General features: G+C 43.9%; 2 protein-coding genes across 2 annotated transcripts; both read right to left on the bottom strand.

Annotated features, from left to right (window-relative positions):
• Positions 1–4,795: 4,795 nt before the first annotated feature.
• On the bottom strand, positions 4,796–5,737 carry LOC120380019 (olfactory receptor 5V1-like). Its single transcript, XM_039497525.1, has one exon. It carries the CDS (start codon positions 5,735–5,737, stop codon positions 4,796–4,798), a length of 942 nt encoding a protein of 313 aa, XP_039353459.1.
• An 11,879-nt stretch (positions 5,738–17,616) lies between these two features.
• LOC120381336 (olfactory receptor 5V1-like) lies at positions 17,617–18,818 on the bottom strand. The gene is made up of 2 exons (XM_039499548.1): positions 18,698–18,818; positions 17,617–18,615 (listed from the first exon to the last, which is right to left on the bottom strand). The coding sequence occupies exon 2, from the start codon at positions 18,590–18,592 to the stop codon at positions 17,651–17,653; it is 942 nt and encodes a 313-aa protein (XP_039355482.1). The 5' UTR covers positions 18,593–18,615; positions 18,698–18,818; the 3' UTR covers positions 17,617–17,650.
• Between the last annotated feature and the right edge of the window lie 3,341 nt (positions 18,819–22,159).

Raw genomic sequence — 22,159 nt, 5'->3', positions numbered from 1 at the left:
CTCACCCCTGCGGCGTCTCCTGCTAGTCTCTGTCGGGAATTAGCTCACCCAGCTTCCGGAGCGCCCTCTGCAGGCCAGTGATCCGCCTTACCGCTGGCCCCCATGTCCCTCTCAGGACCCTGGTGCCCCTTTCTCTGGGGTGCTGCGCCTCTGGCAGTAACCTCTCAGTTTCAGGGTCTCCACACCCAGGAGAACCCCCCACCCCCTATCCCCACTTTGAATCAGTGTAACGCCACTGCCAGTCACCAACTACCCCCCATTCCCTGGGGCAGACTGCAGTGTATGCCACTCATCACTGGCAAGGGGGGTTTGGGCCTGCTGTCTCTGTCCAGCCTTGGGCTGTCTCCTACAACCCCAGTACCTGTTTGGCCTTATACTAGGCCGCAGCTTGGGGGGGTTTGGGCTGGAGCTCCCTTGGCCGTTCCCCAGCCCTGCTCCACTCACAGTACCTTGTCTCTAGCTCCCTGCAGCCAGGCCCATCTCCCTCTACAGCTAGAGAGAGACTGTTTGGGCTCCTGGCTCGCAGCCTCTTATAGGGGCTAGGTGGGCTCTGTTTGGGGTGTGGCCACAGCTCTGCCTGCTTCCCCCAATCAGCCCAGTGGCAGCTTTCTCCTGCCACAGCGCTTTACTAGGGCTGTTTTAAGCCCCTCAGGGCAGGAGCGGGTGTCCACCCCCTACATGGAGCATAGGAGCCATAGTGAGATAAAGAATGGTTTGGCCCCTATTTTGTGTCTACTAACAGGGTGACAACTAATACAGTAGGGGGTGGGTGGTGATGGGAAGTTGACTCATGGGGAAGTATTGCTCTGATGACACCCACAAACCAGTCCAAGAGCTACCATTCTCTCTTTACTTATATTGCAACCAATACAATGTTACTTAGTGTTGATGAATTGTATAGCAAATCGCTTCACCCACTTTGATTCATTATCAAATATATTCAAAAGACCAAATAACCAATGCCAATCAAGTTTATTGCTTTAAACCAGTAATAATATAGAACAGAAAAAAGGTTCTGTATGATACCGATCTCCGGGAAGTGATCTCATACAGTCATGTTATATTCACCTTATGCAGAAGGTGTGCTCCCAAAGTTATACTCATAAAGCCATCGTTTTATACCAGCTCTGTTTACAAATAAAAGATGCTGCGTACATCATTTGAAACTAGTCAGCTTTATACCTTGTTTTTCTGGTAGCATGGTGTACCCTTATCTCCTAGGTCTGAACAGATCCATTTCAAAAGCCAAAGAGCATGAAACCACTAACATATAGATGGTGAGGATAATACAGATTATTACCTAAATCATCTAAGTGCCAATTGGGGTTGTATTCATAAATCTCATAAAACCTGTTCTTTAATGATATAAGATTAGAACTGAGTGAAAAAATTAATTTATTTGTTTGTTTTTTGGGTTTTTTTGTTCAGTGATTGAATCCAAAAATCCATGAAAAAATTTGGCTTTTTTCGAAGCAACACTTGGCATTCACCAGGCAGCTGTGTTGGGTCCTAATGTTATGCTTATACAAAGCACACAAAATCTTTTTATAGGGGAGAAGGCAACACGTCGCATTTATTGAGAATACAGCAGTTAGCATATGCTTTTCAGTCACACACACACAGACATACACAGTCCCCATCAGTTGATGTTTATAGTTACCAGTCCAGAGTCTGGATCAATCTAGTACCCAGCCAGATTGGTCGCAGAGGGGATCCGGGCTCTGTCTGTCGCGATCCAATGCTCCTGGAGTTGTGGCAAGACAAACCCAAAGTCCTATGGCAAAGCATCCTGTTCTTATAATCCTTTTTCTCTGTTGAAGTCTATGGATTTTGCTGTGTCAATTTGTGACTGGTTAGTCCTTAATCGGTGTTATTATCTGATGTTAACATTCCAAAGTGCCATTCTGTCCTTTTGATTTAATCAATTGTTTTGTCTTAAGGGTGCCAGCCTCCTCCTCAAGGTCATCAATCTGCCTTTCCTCAGTCATGGATGTGCATTGATGGTTCTCTGGCATCAATAAGGCTGTTCAATTTCTTCACTCCTCCTCCCCTGACCATGTGGCTCTGACAATGGCCTTCACACCTTATCTTTTCCTCATGCATGCACTCCTCATTCACACAAACAGTCTTTTACAGAGACCTTATACAAACAGCAGTGTTTCATGTTGAGCAAGAAAGGCAGTAGAAATTAAACCTCATTAAATCTTGTAATCAAAACAGTTCACACTGTGGCTCGGGCCTTCAGCATTCCTCTAATCTAATTAACATAGACACAATACATGATCCTGTCTTTTACTCACTAAACCTTAAAACAAAGAAATGATTAGAGGGAAGTTTATAATACATATAGGAAACAAGACCCCATCTTTTATAATACAATTTATCCTAAAACAAAGGGTCACCATAATCAGTCTGGTCTGTCCGTGCCTTAACATCAGCACAGACACTGGCAGTCTGTCAGATCCATTGCTACCAATTCCCCAGAGTGTCAGTCCTTTCTGCTATTCAAAAAGGGTGGCTGGCAGGATAAACTATGACCTTTAATACAAATATAAAATCCTACCCCTACACCACTACTGTAGACATGTGTGTATTAAGGTTTCATGGATCTCAGCAGGCTGCAGCACGGTTTCTTCTTTCTAACCCTTCATGGAAATGGAATGACATGGCCCAGTTGCCTTAGGCCCCAGGACCAGTGCTGATGCCCCAGATGTCCTAGTATGTCAATCACACCCCATCCCAGAGATGGACACATGTAGGTGCTCTGAGTTTATGGTTCACTTCTCCAGGGGCAGGTGAAGCAAACAGATTCACAGGCTTTACCAAGATCTCTAAACACGAGATCACATGAGAAATACACTGAGCTGGATAGGGCCATAGAAAACCTCCCTCAGTTCCCTCAAACATCTGGGATATTCTTAGAGCTTGGGCCATAGTGTGCCCAGGATTCCCATTCCTACAGCTCATGGCTCCTTCCCTGAATCATGGGATCTCTATCTCTGACCCCTGGAGTTAGTGTCTTTCTACTTTTTTTTTCAAATAACTTATGAGAGACTCTCTAACCTCCCATCCCCTCTGTCAGGTGATCCCTTCCAAAGTCAGACTGATCATGTGATAAAAGCCTTGCTCTACACTTAACCACACACCCAAGTAATATTGCTATGCCAACAAAACCTTTGGTAAGACATAGATATGTGGACAGATGAGAACTTCTGTCTGCATAACTAACATCGTTCAGGAGGTGTTCTTCCTACACCAACAGAAAAACTCCTTCTGTCAGCATACGCTGTATGTAGACATGGGAGTTCAGCCATAATGGCTATGGCATAGCTGTAGCACCATAATGTAGACACCTCCTTCATCGGCAGAAGGGGATTTTCCATCAGTGTAATTAATCCACCTCCCAGAGAGGCAGTCACAAGCTTAATGGAATAATTGTTCTGTTGATCTAGCTGCATCTACACTGGAGGGAGGGGTTATGTTAATCTAACTACGGCACTCAGGGCATGACATTTTTCACAGCCCTGAAAGACATAGCTAGGTCAATCTGTCTTCCAAGTGTAGACAGGCCTCTGTAGTGCAGACACAATCTATGCCCCCTACCAGATGATTCATTGTTAGACACCATCACACCTCTGGAGTTCAGACTTGCAGTGTGGGTTTGCCCCAGGTGGCAGGGCTGTTGTGCCAGGGGGATTATGGCAGGGTGTTTCACCAGCATGCATTCCCCCTTACAACTGTGAATGTTATTGAAGAGCCCTTTCCTCATTTGCCTCCACCAGGCACCATTCGGGCCTGTTAGAGATCAATTCATTCTGTGAATTGCCCACCAGCCAGGACCCTTTCTTCCCACCCTTCAAAGGGTGAAAAAACGAGTCCAGCAAAATGCAAAGAAACATAAATTCTTCTGTCCTCCCTGGACCCAATCCTTGGCAAAATCTTCATTGGCCCTCCCAGACTGTGGAATATTATTTGCTGATCTACTACAGAGCGCTTCCTCACAGGTCTATTTTTCTAGAGGTCCAGCTCCTACCAAGATGCTGACCCTCAGGGCTGTTTCTTAGAATCCTTCTCCCAGGCATGCTTCAGGAGTCTCTTCACCCATGCTGCCCTTCCACTATCAGGGCCAATACCAGGGTACAAACTTCGTCTGTAGAATTTACTGCTCCTGGCCTCTCTGACAGAGCCCCCTTTTCAGAAGTGAATGCAAAGCCCTAAACTCCCTCTCAGTCTCCTTACTTAGGAGAGACAATCAGGAATCCTAGACACTCATTCTCTTCCCTCTTACTCCCCGGAAGGGCTTCTTATATATTAGCCACCCCTCACTGGGTCTCATCTTTAATTAAGACTGCTAAACCCTTCTGGAACCACCAGGTGCATTAATTGCTCTCCAGCTCTCCTTAAGCTAGTGTGGAATTTATTCATCCCATCACAGCAAGTGCTCCATTGAATGCATGATCATCAAAGTTTAATGACCCTTTGTTGTGAGCCCTTCACTACCTCCAGTTTTGTATGAAAGAAATGTGTATTAAATGTATGAAAGATGAATGCTGAAAAGGTAGCAGAGTAACAGGAAGAGAAAGAAAGAAAGAAAGAAAGAAAGAAAGAAAGAAAGAAAGAAAGAAAGAAAGAAAGAAGTATGAAGTAAGGTTAAAAAGGGGTAACCCTGTTCTCAAGGACTAGGACTCAAATAAGAAACTATACCAGTTCATCTCTATTTTATTATATGCTAAAATTTATAATTTCACATTCTATGCCTGTTTCTCTAAGCTACTAGTTTAAGAACAGTGTTTCTCTAAGCTACTAGTTTAAGAATAGATTTTCTTAGGGACTCATTGACTTCCTTGTTTCTCAGGCTGTAGATGACAGGGTTGATCATGGGAGTCAGGACTGTGTAGAAGACAGCGAATATTTTGTGTAGGACCTTGGGCACGTTGGCTGTTGGAACTACATAGACAGTTAATGCGGTCACATGCAAAACTGCAAGCACAATGAGGTGAGAGGAGCAGGTGGAAAAGGCCTTTTGCCTCCCGATGCTGGAAGGGATTCTCAGGATGGTGGTTATGATACAAATGTAGGATGTCAGAGTCAGAAGAAAAGGCACAAATGTCCCTATTACAGAGATAATAAATGTCAACAGTTCCAGAGTCCGGGTGTCGACACAGGACAGCTTTATCATGGGTGAAAAATCGCAAAAGAAGTGGTCAATTTCTTTGGAATCACAGAACGTTAATTGGAAAACGAAAATATTTACTATGGTGGAGAGCACAAAGCTACTTATCCAGGACCCTGCCACAAGCTGCCAACAAACCGCGCCATTCATCAGAGCAGCATAACGGAGTGGATTGCATATCGCTAAATACCGATCATAAGACATTGCCGTGAGCAGCAGATATTCTGTATTTGTCAGTATACCAAAGGAATATAATTGCACAATGCAGCCCTTAACAGAAATGGTTCTGTCCCCAGTCAGGAGACTGGCCAGTAGCTGGGGCAGGATGGCAGAGGTGTAGCAGATCTCCAGGCAGGACAAGTTCCCCAGTAAATAATACATGGGGATGTGAAGGTGCTGATTAGTCACAACTAGCACAACGAAGAGGATGTTTCCGGCGACAGTCACAATGTAGATCACTAGAAACAGCAGGAAGAGAAGGGGCTGCAGTTCAGGGTCATTACCGAATCCTAAGAGGATGAATTCCAGGATGGGCGTTTGGTTTCTTACTTCTGCTTTCTCCATAGTATGTATCTATAATCAGAAAACTATTAAATATTGATTGAGTACACACAGTCAGGCTGAGCTGTTAGTTATACTGGCAGAAACATGGAGTAGGTAACCTCATACCACTGCATCTCTCCACTGAAAAAATGAAGTTGCCAAAAAAAACCAAAGGAAGACTCCTATCTTTGAGAAGTTGAGCTTCCAATATAGGTGAAACAAGAGCATGGAACCCTACTGAATTACAGAAATGTCCAATCTAACTCCCTTAAGCTCTCTGCAACTTTAAATACTTTTAGGATGGGATTTTGAAATGTCTTTATCATATCAGTGTCACATCAACAAATCTAGAAGACATAACATAAAATCAATAGACTAGAAATGAGAGATATTTAGAGTTCTATCACTAGTATGACTCCCCTGCAGCTGAGAGGTGTAATTCCCAGCTTGGGTAGACGTACATCCATTAGCTTTGATCAAGCTAGCAAGATAAAATAAGCAGTGAGAACACAGCAGCACATGCAGCCGTTTGGGATGGCCACCTGTGTATATACCTAGGATCTCAGATGGGATTAGGCTCTGGTAGCTAGTCTGTGCTGCCGAGGCTACACTGCTATTTTTAGCACAATAATTCAATCAAAGATTGTGTGTGGTGGGTTTACCAGAACAAGGAATTACACCGTCTAGATGTAGTATAGATATTCCCCATAAGACAGATACTGAAACTCTAATGAGGTTGTGCTTTGTATGAAGGTCTAGCCTGCTGTCTTCTATCCTAGCAGATTCAAATTAAAATTTGCACTATTAGATAAGATGCAGCTGAGAAACAGACAATGACACAAACAAACCCTAAACACAGACCACGGGCTGTTTCCTGATCTCAGTTACACCAGGGTAAATTGCATCAGATTCATGTGGATGTATGCAAGTGCAACTGAGATCGGAATTCAACACCATATAAAGAAATGAAAGTTAGATAAAAATGAAAACTCATTAAGAGAGAAATAAGAGAGTCATTTTTATCCAGAAGGGAGAATGTGCCTGGAGAAAAATGAAAAACTGGATTAAAAAAGGAAGCTATATATAGACAGAATGAGACAAAAATACAGAGAGAGAGAGAAACAGAGAGAGACAGAGAGAGAGAAATTGTTTCTTTCTCCACATTTTATGAATAATAAAATACAGATATGTTTAAAGAGAAGTAGCAGATCCTTGCTGTTAAGTTAAAGAAAAGGTATCAGAGCCAATAGGCCTGAAATCTTTTCTTTGCTTTTCCCCTACATACTTCTTGATATATTCTGCCATCTGATCTCTTCACTTACTGACTTATGATGTACCCACATGAACTATGTCTACACCAGGAGTGGCAATGGTACATTAACACTAGTGCAACATAAATGTATGACAGAAAAATGGAAATCCAGAAAAACACACACAGAGAGAAGACAGACAATTTTTACGAGCACTAACTCACATGGTAAAAATAAAATGTACACACAAGGAGTCAATAAACTAGATACATTCATGGAGGTTAGGTCCATCAATGGCTATTAGCCAGGATGGGCAGGGACAGGGTCCCTAGCCTCTGTTTGCCAGAAGCTGGGAATGGATGACAGGGAATGGGTGACTTGATGATTACATGTTCTGTTCATTACCTCTGAAGCACCTGGCATTTGGCCACTGTTGGAAGATGGACCTTTGCTCTGACCTAGTATGGCTGTTCTTATGTTTTTACATTCTAAATCTGAGAGCCATTCTTTGCTCTTTCCTGAGCATTTTTTGCTCTAACACTTCTACTTTTATTTACATTCCCCCTGGATTGAACAAGCAATCATATTCTTTCTGATACACTAGATGCCTGAGCAGGTATTTTTCTTTTCTAAATCGGATTATTTCATTTTAACTGTGCTGCTTTACGTCTCACACTGACAGTCTATTGCCAGCTGCCCCCTAACCATAACCCTTCCTTCAGATTTTCTGAGATAAGATCATAGTCTTCGCACTACATTTTCTAATCTCTTCTACTCTTGATAATCTTCAATTATCTCAGTAATTACTGGATTTTACAGTGCTCCTTGGTGTACTTTGTTGTTATTCCCTTTCATAGAAATTAATGTCTCTCCTGGTTGGTAATTTCTCGTTCTCCCTCGATACTTCTGCTAGTGGGAATTTGCAAGGATTGCATAGAGGGAAGATAAAGTGTTCCCTCTAAGATGTGTGGCTGTACAACTGCGCAGGAGTGAATCAAGTGCCATGCACTGATTAGCAGAGCCTCCCAGGGTGGCATGTGTTCAGGTACCCTTCCCCGCACTGCTCTGCAGCCACAGTGCTCCTGCTCTTTGCCTTGGAGCCCCTTGCAAGCGGCTCCCGGGACTCTGCTGCTTCCTGTACAGAGCAGGGAGGGCAGGGGGGACGTTGATATCAGGATGTCCCTCTCCTCCACTCCCCGCTGCCCATGTACTCCATCTCCACAGAGCAGGAAAGCGGGGACAGGGGTCAGGAGCAGAGAACTTCTGGTAGCTGCTTCAGTCTCAGCTTTCTGGTGGGAGTGCCTTAAATAGACAAAGCACGGTATTTCATAGGCTTCTCCAGCAGCCAGCACACTCACACTCTGTCTCTGTGTCTCTCGCTAGCTCACTCACACATGCACTGTCTCTGTGTCTCTGACAGACACACACACATACTTTCTGTCTCTGACACACACACACACTCTCTCTCTCTCGCTCACACACACTGTCTGTGTCTCTCACACATACACACTATGTCTCTCTCACACAGTCTGTTTCACACACACATACACACACTCTGACACCCCCCCCCACAGTCTCTGTGTCTCTCACACATACACATTGTGCTCTCACACACACACAGTCTGTTTCACACACACACACACACACACACAGAGTCTCTTTCACACTTACCTCCCAACACATATTTGTATTGTTGTTGTGTTATTGAAGTTTTATGACTGGTCTATGCATTGCATAATTTTATTTCTCTCTTACATTTAAATTTAATTCTTTGAGTAGTTAGTATTAAAATGCCTAACCTGTCCTGGATGGCGTAATTATCCCTATGGTAACTTTTCAAAAATATATATTATATCTACGTTTTTTTTTTTTAGTTTTTACTGGTGGCACACATCACCTCTATATTGGTGCACATAACAAAATTCACTCTGCACATGGATAGAAAAAATTAAAGGGAACATTGATGTGAGGGAATATTCTGTGCATGTGGGATGGGAAAGGTGGAGGTGGATTGTTCTACTGTAAAATGCGAATATAGTCTGCAATAGTTTATTTTGAATGGAATGGGGAGACAGGGATCCTAGCCCATATCAGACGTGAGGAAAATATCTCTTGCCTTTTCACTGTAAGGGGCCTGACACAAAACCTCTTGGACTCAATGACTGAGAGTCTTTCCCTTAACTACAAAGAACTTTGGATCTTGCTCATGATTATAATACAAGATGTTGGAGCATGTGAGCCATAGTGAGATAAAGAATGGTTTGGCTCCTTGTTTGTATCTACTAACAGGATGACAACTTATACAGTAGGGGGCTGGTGGGTGATGGGAAGTTGACTCATGGGGAAGTATTGACCTGATGCCGTGAACAAACCAGTCCAACAGAGGCCATTCTCTCTTTGTATTGGTTGCAATATAGTTATTTTAGCTTAATTTTGCAGAATAGTATAGTAAATTGCTTCACTCACTGTGGTTCACTATAAAATATAGTCAAAAGACTAAATAACCAGTAATTATAATGGTACTGGAAAAAGAGAATGGGCAACAGGGGATGGATCACTTGCTGATTACCTCTTCCATTCATTCCTTCTGAAGCACCTTGCATTGGCTGTCAAAAGACAGGCTAGTGGGCTAAATGGAGCTTTGGTCTGATGCAGTATGGCCATTCTCATGTTCTAAATCTGAGAGCTATTCACTGCTCTTTCTTAAGCTTGCTTTGCTATAACCCATTTTTGATGGCTTACCCCAGGGGTGCTACATGGAACTGCAGTTCCACTGAGCCCTCTGACCCACCAGTCTGGGCTCCGTCTGACACTGTGCTGCTGTGGCAATTTGCAGACCTACTCCTGGTCCTACACTTCCTCCAGCTTTTTCACAGGTAGGGACACACCCAGCTGCTTTTGTATGACCAGCCACTGCATGAACCAACAGTACAGAAGCCACAAAATCCCCAGCCTAGGACACCACAGCTGTACCACCCTGGCCTGGTCAAAACACTCACCAGTAGGAATTTGTTACCCGGTTTGCCCCTCTCCCTCAATATGAAGAGGAATATGCACACTTATGCTAAACGAGCTGAGATTTTTCCCAAGATATTTCCCTTAAAGGCACCCTGGTTTATGTTAAACTATAAATCAGTTTAACTACAAAACACAGGTTTTAAGTGACTATAAGGGATAGGAAACAGATCAAAGCAGATTACCAGCAAGTAAACAAAAACACAAATTAAGAATAACACAGTGGTTAGATTGACCATGAATGAGCAGTTGCTAACCCTGACTGATGATACCAGCGGTCTTGCAGATTCTCAAGGCACAGGCTGCATTTGCTTTGCAGTTAAGATTTCTAAGGTCTCCATATACAGGCTAAAATCCCTCTAGCCTGGTTCAAGCACTTCCCCCACTTCAGTGTTTGTTCCTTAGGTCTTTGCAGGAGTCCTCCTGTGTGATGAGTGAAGAACTGTTGATATCACTCCCTGCCTTTTATAGCCTTAACATAGGGTGGGAACCTTTTGTTTCCAAACTTGGTGCCTGTATCAATGCGTGGAAAAGTACAGACATCCCAAGATGGAGTTCAGAGTCATGTGGTCTGGTCACCTGCCCTTGTAGAGTCATAGCAACAATTACTTTACAGGCTCTCTGGAGTGCTCTCAGGAAGGCTTATCAGCTGGGGGATAAGCTTCTCCTAAGGCCTATTGTTTTCCCTAATGGCTCATTACCCTGAATAGGCCCTTCCCAACCAGGTATGTAGACTGAAAGCATCTTGCCTAGTGGAAAGTACCAAGGTGTAACTACATTTGACATACAGATACATAGTCCATATTCATAACTTCAGATACAAAAATGACACATGCATAGAAATAGGATAATCATATTAAACAAATCACAACTTTTCCAATGACACCTCACATGACCCGTCTTGCACAAAATACACCACAATTATGCTCTAATCATAACATAATAATCTCACTATGAAGGATATAGTGTGCAGTGTCACCCCATCAAACTTTATTTACTCCCCCCCCCCTTGGATTGAACATGCAGTTATACTGTTTCTGACATGGTGGATGCCTGAGTAGGCATTTCCTTTTTTCTAAACCAAATTATTCCATTTTTTCTGTGTTGATTTACCTTTCATACTGATAATCTATTGCACCCTAACCCTTTCTTCAGATTTCCTGAGATAAGTTTACAGTTTTTGCACTACATTATCCACTCATCTGCTATTGATAGTCTTACATTATCTCAGTAACCTGAACTTTGTGTTCCTATCTGAATGTCAGGGTCCTACAGCCCTTCTTGGTGTATTTTGTTGATATTTCCTTTCACAGAAATTATGGTCTCTCCTGGTCAGTAATTTCTCCTTCATATGAGATGATGTAATCTCCTTTGATATTTCTGCTGGTGAGAATTTGAAATTATTGCACAGAGGAAAGTTAATATTTATTTTTAGAAAGGAAAAACAATGGTACAAGGAAGTCTTATTACTAAATTCAAGGGGGAAGCTATGGAAAACAACTGATTCCAAAGGGAAAATAACAGACAGCAGAACTGTTGACCCAAAAGACAAAGCAATAAAAAAAAAGGGAATGTCATTTCAAAGAAAATTAATGCAGAAGGACTTCTGATCTCAATGGAAATCTCTGTTCACCTGATGTATTTGATGAGTAGGTCTGCTAGAATAATAGCAAAAAAGGAACCAATGTCAATTCTATTTCATAGTAATAAGAAAATTAAATGCTCCCAAGTTAAAAAATTCTTGGCTAAAGCTCCCGGGTCAGTCTGATCTCTGGACCTGGAACTCCAAATGCAGGCCTAGTAGACCCTAAAGCTGCCACATGAAAAAAAGTTCAAATCTCCTTGTTGACATGGCTGTGATTTTTTTAGAAATCTAAGGGAGTTAGGCACCCAACTCTTTTGAATATCAAAGGGAGTTTGGCAGCTAACCTTTCTATGCTCCTTTGAAAATCTCTAATTAAATGCTTGATGACATAATTATCTCCCATCCTTCTGGTCTTTGCTGAAACAGCGAGGGGCTCCCTCTCCCACAGTGTGACGGAATATTCTGTGTATGTGGGATGGGAAAGGTGGAGGTGGGTTGCTGTCTTGTAAAACGTGAATTTAATCTGCGAGTGTTTGTTTCAAGAGTGGGCAGGGAAGACAAAGATCCTAGCCCATATCAAATGTGGAAAAAATATCTGTTGCCTCTGCCCCATATGCTTCCTTACACAGAACTCCTTCTAGTCAATGACAGAGGACTTGTCTACACTGGCACTTTACAGAGATGCAACTTTCTCGCTTGGGATGTGAAAAAACATACCCCTGAGCACAGAAAGTTTCAGTGCTGTAACGTGGCAGTGTAGACAGTGCAGCAGTGCTGGAAACCGGGCTCCCAGTGCTGGTAGCTATTCCCCTCGTGGAGGTGAGTTTTTTACAGCACTGAGATAGCTCTCTCCTAGTGCTGGTGCCGCGACTACATGGCCACGTTAAAGTGTTGTCGTGGCAGCGCTGCCATGGCAGCGCTTTAACGTTGCCAGTATAGACATGTCCTGAGAGTCTTTTAGTTAACTACAAAGACTTTGGCTCTGGCTCATCATTATAAGATGCAAGATATTGGAGAGTAAGCGATGTGGGACTCACCCCTGCGGCGCCTCCTGCTAGACTCTGTCGGGAATTAGCTCACCCAGCTTCCGGAGTGCCCACTGCAGGACAGTGATCCGCCTTACCGCTGGCCCCCATGTCCCTCCCAGGACCCTGGTGCCCCTTTCTCTGGGGTGCTGCCCCTCTGGCAGTAACCCCTCAGTCTCAGGGTCTCCCCACCCAGGAGAACCCCCCACTCCTTATCCCCACCTTGACTCAGTGTAAGGCTACTGCCAGTCACCAACTACCCCCCATTCCCTGGGGCAGACTGCAGTGTCTGCCACTCATCACTAGCAAGGGGGGGTTGGGCCTGCTGCCTCTGTCTAGCCTTGGGCTGTCTCCTACAACCCCAGTACCTGTTTGGCCTTATACTAGGCCGCAGCTTGGGGAGTTTCCAGGCTGGAGCTCCCTTGGCCGTTCCCCAGTCCTGCTCCACTCCCGGTATCTTGTCTCTAGCTCCCTGCAGCCAGGCCCATCTCCCTCTACAGCTAGAGAGAGACTGTTTGGGCTCCTGGCTCGCAGCCTCTTATAGGGGCTAGGTGGGCTCTGTTTGGGGTGTGGCCGCAGCTCTGCCTGCTTCCCCCAATCAGCCCAGTGGCAGCTTTCTCCTGCCACAGCCCTTTCCTAGGGCCATTTTAAGCCCCTCAGGGCAGAAGCGGGTGTCCACCCGCTACATGGAGCATAGGAGCCATAGTGAGATAAAGAATGGTTTGGCCCCTATTTTGTGTCTACTAACAGGGTGACAACTAATACAGTAGGGGGTGGGTGGTGATGGGAAGTTGACTCATGGGGAAGTATTGCTCTGATGACATCCACAAACCAGTCCAAGAGCTACCATTCTCTCTTTACTTATATTGCAACCAATACAATGTTACTTAGTGTTGATGAATTGTATAGTAAATCGCTTCACCCACTTTGATTCATTATCAAATATATTCAAAAGACCAAATAACCAATGCCAGTCAAGTTTATTGCTTTAAACCAGTAATAATATAGAACAGAAAAAAGGTACTGTATGATACCGATCTCCGAGAAGTGATCTCATACAGTCATGTTATATTCACCTTACGCAGAGGGTGTGCTCCCAAAGTTATACTCCTAAAGCCATTGTTTTATACCTGCTCCGTTTACAAATAAAAGATGCTGCGTACATCATTTGAAACTAGTCAGCTTTATACCTTGTTTTTCTGGTAGCATGGTGTACCCCTTATCTCCTAGGTCTGAACGGATGTATTTCACGTACCAAAGAGCATGAAAGCACCTACTAGGCCTGTAATAGAGCAGAACAAACATGAATCTTGTCCTCTCAAAGTCATTCCAGTACAGGGCTATGAAAATCACTCCCTAGCTGTTGCTGTGGTAAAATTATCATCTATCTTGATCTGGACAACTGCCTAATCTTCTTCAGACAAAGCTGATTTCAGTTAATGCAAGGCATTATGGGATACTTAGCATAAGAGAATAGAGGTATAGTTAAGGTGTAGGCCAATTTAGGCTATGGAATGGCTACACTATTTGTGTTTAATATTATTTATGCTTAATGTCCACTAACATATAGATGGTGAGGATAATACAGATTATTACCTAAATCATCTAAGTGCCAATTGGGGTTGTATTCATAAATCTCATAAAACCTGTTCTTTAATGGCATAAGATTAGAACTGAGTGAAAAAATTGATTTTTTTGTTTGTTTTTTGGGTTTTTTTGTTCAGTGATTTAATCCAAAAAGCCATGAAAAAAATTGGCTCTTTTGGAACCACCACTTGGCATTCACCAGGCAGATTTGTTGGGTCCTAATATTGTGCTTATTCAAAGCACAAACAATCTTTTTATAGGGGAGAAGGCAACATGTCGCATTTATTGAGAATACAGCAGTTAGCATATGCTTTTCAGTCACACACACACAGACATACACAGTCCCCGTCAGTTGATGTTTATAGTTACCAGTCCAGAGTCTGGATCAATCTAGTACCCAGCCAGATTGGTCGCAGAGGGGATCCGGGCTCTGTCTGTCGCGATCCAATGCTCCTGGAGTTGTGGCAAGACAAACCCAAAGTCCTATGGCAAAGCATCCTGTTCTTATAATCCTTTTTCTCTGTTGAAGTCTATGGATTTTGCTGTGTCAATTTGTGACTGGTTAGTCCTTAATCGGTGTTATTATCTGATGTTAACATTCCAAAGTGCCATTCTGTCCTTTTGATTTAATCAATTGTCTTGTCTTTAGGGGTGCCAGCCTCCTCCTCAGGGTCGTCAATCTGCCTTTCCTCAGTCATGGATGTGCATTGATGGTTCTCTGGCATCAATAAGGCTTTCAATTTCTTCACTCCTCCTCCCCTGACCATGTGGCTCTGACAATGGCCTTCACACCTTATCTTTTCCTCATGCATGCACTCCTCATTCACACAAACAGTCTTTTACAGAGACCTTATACAAACAGCAGTGTTTCATGTTGAGCAAGAAAGGCAGTAGAAATTAAACCTCATTAAATCTTGTAATCAAAACAGTTCACACTGTGGCTCGGGCCTTCAGCATTCCTCTAATCTAATTAACATAGACACAATACATGATCCTGTCTTTTACTCACTAAACCTTAAAACAATTAAAACAATGATTAGAGGGAAGTTTATAATACATATAGGAAACAAGAGCCCATCTTTTATAATACAACTTATCCTAAAACAAAGGGTGACCATAATCAATCTGGTTTGTCCCTGCCTTAACATCAGTACAGACACTCATCAGATCCATTGCTACCAATTCCCCAGAGGGTCAGTCCTTTCTGCTATTTAAAAAGGGTGGCTGGCAGGAGAAACTATGACCTTTAATACATATATATAATCCTACCCCTACACCACTACTGTAGACATGTGTGTATTAAGCTTTCATGGATCTCAGCAGGCTGCAGCACGGTTTCTTCTTTCTAACCCTTCATGGAAATGGAATGACATGGCCCAGTTGCCATAGGCCCCAGGACCAGTGCTGATGCCCCAGATGCCCTAGTATGTCAAGCACACCCCATCCCAGAGATGGACACATGTAGGTGCTCTGAGTTTATGCTTCACTTCTCCAGGGGCAGGTGAAGCAAACAGATTCACAGGCTTTACCAAGATCTCTAAACACGAGATCACATGAGAAATACACTGAGCTGGATAGGGCCATAGAAAACCTCCCTCAGTTCCCTCTACCATCTGGGATATTGTTAGAGCTTGGGCCATAGTCTGCCCAGGATTCCCATTCCTACAGCTCATGGCTCCTTCCATGAATCATGGGATCTCTATCCCTGACCCCTGGAGTTAGTGTCTTTCTACTCTTTTTTTCAAATAACTGGTGAGAGACTCTCTAACCGCCCATCCCCTTTGTCAGGTGACCCCTTCCAAGGTCAGACTGATCATGTGATCAAAGCCTTGCTCTACACTTAACCACACACCCAAGTAATATTGCTATGCCAACAAAACCTTTGGTAAGACATAGCTATGTGGACAGATGAGAATTTCTGTCTGCATAACTAACATCGTTCAGGAGGTGTTCTTCCTACACCAGCAGAAAAACTCCTTCTGTCAGCATATGCTGTATATAGACATGGGAGCTCACCCACAATGGCTATGGCATAGCTGTAGCACCATAATGTAGACACCTCCTTCATCGGCAGAAGGGGATTTTCCATCAGTGTAATTAATCCACCTCCCAGAGAGGCAGTCGCAAGCTTAATGGAATAATTCTTCTGTTGGTCTAGCTGCATCTACACTGGGGGGGGGGAGGGGTTATGTTAATCTAAATACGGCACTCAGGGCATGACATTTTTCACAGCTCTGAAATACATAGCTAGGTCAATCTAACTTCCAAGCGTAGACAGGCCTCTGTAGTGCAGACACAATCTATGCCCCCTACCAGATGATTCATTGTTAGACACCATCACACCTCTGGAGTTCAGACTTGCAGTGTGGGTTTGCCCCAGGTGGCAGGGCTGTTGTGCCAGAGGGATTATGGCAGGGTGTCTCACCCGCATGCATTCCCCCTTACAGCTGTGAATGTTATTGCAGAGCCCTTTCCTCATTTGCCTCCACCAGGCACCATTCGGGCCTGTTTGTGATCAATTCATTCTGTGAATTGCCCACCAGCCAGGACACTTTCTTCCCACCCCTCAAAGGGTGAAACAAAGAGTCCAGAAAAATACAAAGAAATATAAATTCTTCCGTCCTCCCTGGACCCAATCCTTGGCAAAATCTTCATTGGCCCTCCCAGACTGTGGAAAATTATTTGCTAATCTACTACAGAGCGCTTCCTCACAGGTCTTTTTTTCTAGAGGTCCAGCTCCTACCAAGTTGTGACCCTCAGGGCTGTTTCCTACAATCCTTCTCCAAGGCATGCTTCAGGAGCCTCTTCACCCATGCTGCCCTTCCACCTTCAGGGCCAATACCAGGGTACAAACTTCGTCTGTAGAATTTACTGCTCCTGGCCTCTCTGACAGAGCCCCCATTTCAGAAGAGAATGCAAAGCCCTAAACTACCTCTCAGTCTCCTTACTTAGGAGAGACAATCAGGAATCCTAGACACTCATTCTCTTCCCTCTTACTCCCCGGAAGGGCTTCCTATATATTAGCCACCCCTCACTGGGTCTCATCTTTAATTAAGCCTGCTAAACCCTTCTGGAACCACCAGGTGCATTAATTGCTCTCCAGCTCTCTTTAAGCTAGTGTGGAATTGATTCATCCCATCACAGCAAGTGCTCCATTGAATGCATGTTCATCAAAGTTTAATGACCCTTTGTTGTGAGCCCTTCACTACCTCCAGTTTTGTATAAAAGAAATGTGTATTAAATGTATGAAAGATGAATGCTCAAAAGGTAGCAGAGTAACAGGAAGAGAAAGAAAGAAAGAAAGAAAGAAAGAGGTATGAAGTAAGGTTAAAAAGAGGTAACCCTGTTCTCAAGGACTTGGACTCAAATAAGAAACTATATCAGTACATGTCTATTTTATTATATGCTAAAATATATACTTTCACATTCTATGCCTGTTTCCCTAAGCTACTAGTTTAAGAATAGTGTTTCTCTAAGCTACTAGTTTAAGAATAGATTTTCTTAGGGACTCATTGACCTCCTTGTTTCTCAGGCTGTAGATGACAGGGTTGATCATGGGAGTCAGGACTGTGTAGAAGACAGAGAATATTTTGTGTAGGACCTTGGGGACGTTGGCTGTTGGAACTACATAGACAATTAATACGGTCACATGCAAAACTGCAAGCACAATGAGGTGAGAGGAGCAGGTGGAAAAGGCCTTTTGCCTCCCAATGCTGGAAGGGATTCTCAGGATGGTGCTTATGATACAAATGTAGGATGTCAGAGTCAGAAGAAAGGGCACAAATGTCCCTATTACAGAGATAATAAATGTCAACAGTTCCAGAGTCTGGGTGTCGACACAGGACAGCTTTATCATGGGTGAAAAATCGCAAAAGAAGTGGTCAATTTCTTTGGAATCACAGAACGTTAATTGGAAAACGAAAATATTTACTATGGTGCATATCAGAAAGCTACTTATCCAGGACCCTGCCACAAGCTGCCAACAAACCGCGCCATTCATCAGAGCATCATAACGGAGTGGATTGCATATCGCTAAATACCGATCATAAGACATTGCTGTGAGCAGCAGATATTCTGTATGTGACAGGATACCAAAGGAATATAATTGCACAATGCAGCCCTTAACAGAAATGGTTCTGTCCCCAGTCAGGAGACTGGCCAGCAGCCGGGGCAGAATGGCAGAGCTGTAGCAGATCTCCAGGCAGGACAAGTTCCCCAGTAAAAAGTACATGGGGATGTGAAGGTGCTGATTAGTCACAACTAGCACAACGAAGAGGATGTTTCCGGCGACAGTCACAATGTAGATCACTAGAAACAGCAGAAAGAGAAGGGGCTGCAGTTCAGGGTCATTCCCAAATCCTAAGAGGATGAATTCCACGATGGGCGTTTGGTTTCTTACTTCTGCTTTCTCCATAGTATGTATCTAGAATCAGAAAACTATTAAATATTGATGGAGTACACACAGTCAGGCTGAGCTGTTGGTTATACTGGCAGAAACCTGGAGTAGGTAACCTCATACCACTGCATCTCTCCACTGGAAAAATGAAGTTGCCAAAAAAACCAGAGGAAGACTCCTATCCTTAAGAGGTTGAGCTTCCAATATAGATGAAACAAGAGCATGGAACCCTATTGAATTACAGAAATGTCCCATCTAACTCCCTGTAGCAGGGTGGATTCCCTGCTCCGGGTTTTTAAGGGGTTTGAAAGTGGCTTGGCAGGACTTGAGAGCTGCTACTCTCAAGCTGGGCTGATTGGGAGAGTAGCTGCAGCTGGGCCACACCCCAATCAGGCCACAGCTGGCCCCTATAAAAGGCTATGAGCCAGGAGCCCAGGCAGTCTCTCTCTGCCTTCAGAGGGAGATGGGCCTGGCTGCTGGAAACTAGAGAGAAGGTACCTGAGTGAAGCAGGGCTGGGGGAAAGGCTGAGGAGCTGGGGAGCTCCAGCCTGGAAAGCCCCAGGCTGCAGCCTAGCTATAGGCCAAAGGTACTGTGGGTTGCAGAGGGCAGCCCAGGGGTAGGACAAAGCAGCAGGTCCAAACCCTCCTTGCCAGGGATGAGTTGGCTGAGACTGCAGTCTGCCCCAGAGTGTGGGGCTAGACAATGACCGGCAGTAGCCATACACTGAGGCAAGGTGGGGATAGAAGGTGGGGGTTCCCTGGGGAGGGGGAAACCCAGTTATAGGTTAAAGAGGCACCGGGGTCCTGGGAAGGACTCGGGCCAGTAGCAAACAGGTGGATCACCGGCCTGCAGAGGGCGCTCCGGGCTGGAACAGAGCTAATTCCCCAGAGCAACCAGCAGGAGGTGCCGTGGGCGTGAGTCAACCTGTTACACTCCCTTAAGCTCTCTTCAACTTTAAATACTTTTAGGCTGGGATTTTGAAATATCTTTATCATATCAGTGTCACATCAACAAATCTAGAAGACAGAAAAAAAAATCAATAGACTAGAAATGAAAGATATTTAGAGTTCTACCACTAGTATGACTCCCCTGCAGCTGAGAGGTGTAATTCCCAGCTTGGGTAGACATACATGCATTAGCTTTGATCAAGCTAGCAAGATAAAATAAGCAGTGAGAACACAGCAGCACATGCAGCCGTTTGGGATGGCCACCTGTGTACATACCTAGGATCTCAGATGGGCTTAGGCTCTGGCACCTAGTCTTTACTGCGGAGGCTACACTGCTATTTTTAGCACAATAACTCAATCAAAGATTGTGTGGTGGGTTTACCAGAACAAGGAATTACACTGTCTAGATGTAGTATAGATATTCCCCCTAAGACAGATAATGAAACACTAATGAGGCTGTGGTTTGTATGAAGGTCTATTCTGCTGTCCTCTATCCTAGCAGATTCAAATTAAAATTTGCACTATTAGATAAGATGCAGCTGAGAAACAGACAATGACACAAACAAACCCCAAACACAGACCACGGGCTGTTTCCTGATCTCAGTTACACCAGGGTAAATTGCATCAGCTTCATGTGGATTTATGCAAGTGCAACTGAGAGCGGAATCCAACACCATATAAAGAAATGAAAGTTAGATAAAAATGAAAACTCATTAAAAGAGAAATAAGAGAGTCATTTTTATCCAGAAGGGAGAATGTGCCTGGAGAAAAATGAAAAACTGGATAAAAAAAGGAAGATATAGGTAGACAGAATGAGACAAAAATACACAGAGAGAGAGAGAAACAGAGAGAGACAGAGAGAGAAATTGTTTCTTTCTCCAAATTTTATGAACAATAGAATACAGATATGTTTAAAGAGAAGTAGCAGATAATTGCCGTTAAAGAAAAGGTATCAGAGCCAATAGGTCTGAAATCTTTTCTTTGCTTTTCCCCCACATACTTCTTGATATATTGATGGGCCACACCCCAGTCAGGCCACAGTTGGCCCCTATACAAGGCTATGAGCCAGGAGCCCAGGCAGTCTCTCTCTGCCTTCAGAGGGAGATGGGCCTGGCTGCTGGAAACTAGAGAGAAGGTACCTGAGTGAAGCAGGGCTGGGGAAAGGCTGAGGAGCTCCAGCCTGGAAAGCCCCAGGCTGCAGCCTAGCTATAGGCCAAAGGTACTGTGGGTTGCAGAGGGCAGCCCAGGGGTAGGACAAAGCAGCAGGTCCAAACCCTCCTTGCCAGGGATGAGTTGGCTGAGACTGCAGTCTGCCCCAGAGTGTGGGGCTAGACAATGACTGGCAGTAGCCATACACTGAGGCAAGGTGGGGATAGAAGGTGGGGGTTCCCTGGGGAGGGGGAAACCCAGTTATAGGTTAAAGAGGCACCGGGGTCCTGGGAAGGACTCGGGCCAGTAGCAAACAGGTGGATCACCGGCCTGCAGAGGGCGCTCCGGGCTGGAACAGAGCTAATTCCCCAGAGCAACCAGCAGGAGGTGCCGTGGGCGTGAGTCAACCTGTTACACTCCCTTAAGCTCTCTTCAACTTTAAATACTTTTAGGCTGGGATTTTGAAATATCTTTATCATATCAGTGTCACATCAACAAATCTAGAAGACAGAAAAAAAAATCAATAGACTAGAAATGAAAGATATTTAGAGTTCTACCACTAGTATGACTCCCCTGCAGCTGAGAGGTGTAATTCCCAGCTTGGGTAGACATACATGCATTAGCTTTGATCAAGCTAGCAAGATAAAATAAGCAGTGAGAACACAGCAGCACATGCAGCCGTTTGGGATGGCCACCTGTGTACATACCTAGGATCTCAGATGGGCTTAGGCTCTGGCACCTAGTCTTTACTGCGGAGGCTACACTGCTATTTTTAGCACAATAACTCAATCAAAGATTGTGTGTGGTGGGTTTACCAGAACAAGGAATTACACTGTCTAGATGTAGTATAGATATTCCCCCTAAGACAGATAATGAAACACTAATGAGGCTGTGGTTTGTATGAAGGTCTATTCTGCTGTCCTCTATCCTAGCAGATTCAAATTAAAATTTGCACTATTAGATAAGATGCAGCTGAGAAACAGACAATGACACAAACAAACCCCAAACACAGACCACGGGCTGTTTCCTGATCTCAGTTACACCAGGGTAAATTGCATCAGCTTCATGTGGATTTATGCAAGTGCAACTGAGAGCGGAATCCAACACCATATAAAGAAATGAAAGTTAGATAAAAATGAAAACTCATTAAAAGAGAAATAAGAGAGTCATTTTTATCCAGAAGGGAGAATGTGCCTGGAGAAAAATGAAAAACTGGATAAAAAAAGGAAGATATAGGTAGACAGAATGAGACAAAAATACACAGAGAGAGAGAAACAGAGAGAGACAGAGAGAGAGAAATTGTTTCTTTCTCCAAATTTTATGAACAATAGAATACAGATATGTTTAAAGAGAAGTAGCAGATAATTGCCGTTAAAGAAAAGGTATCAGAGCCAATAGGTCTGAAATCTTTTCTTTGCTTTTCCCCCACATACTTCTTGATATATTTTGCCATCTGATCTCTTCACCCACTGACTTATGAGGCACCCA

The sequence above is a fragment of the Mauremys reevesii genome, linkage group 13 (assembly GCF_016161935.1).
Source record: "Mauremys reevesii isolate NIE-2019 linkage group 13, ASM1616193v1, whole genome shotgun sequence".
In the NCBI taxonomy this organism is placed as follows: Eukaryota; Metazoa; Chordata; order Testudines; family Geoemydidae; genus Mauremys; species Mauremys reevesii.
The sequence above is the reverse complement of the archived record's forward strand: the minus strand, read 5'-3'. Positions and strand labels throughout refer to the sequence as shown.

Coding starts and splice junctions, on each gene's coding strand:
- LOC120380019 (XM_039497525.1), bottom strand. CDS start 5,737: ATGGAGAAAGCAGAAGTAAGAAACCAAACGCCCATCCTGGAATTCATC.
- LOC120381336 (XM_039499548.1), bottom strand. CDS start 18,592: ATGGAGAAAGCAGAAGTAAGAAACCAAACGCCCATCGTGGAATTCATC.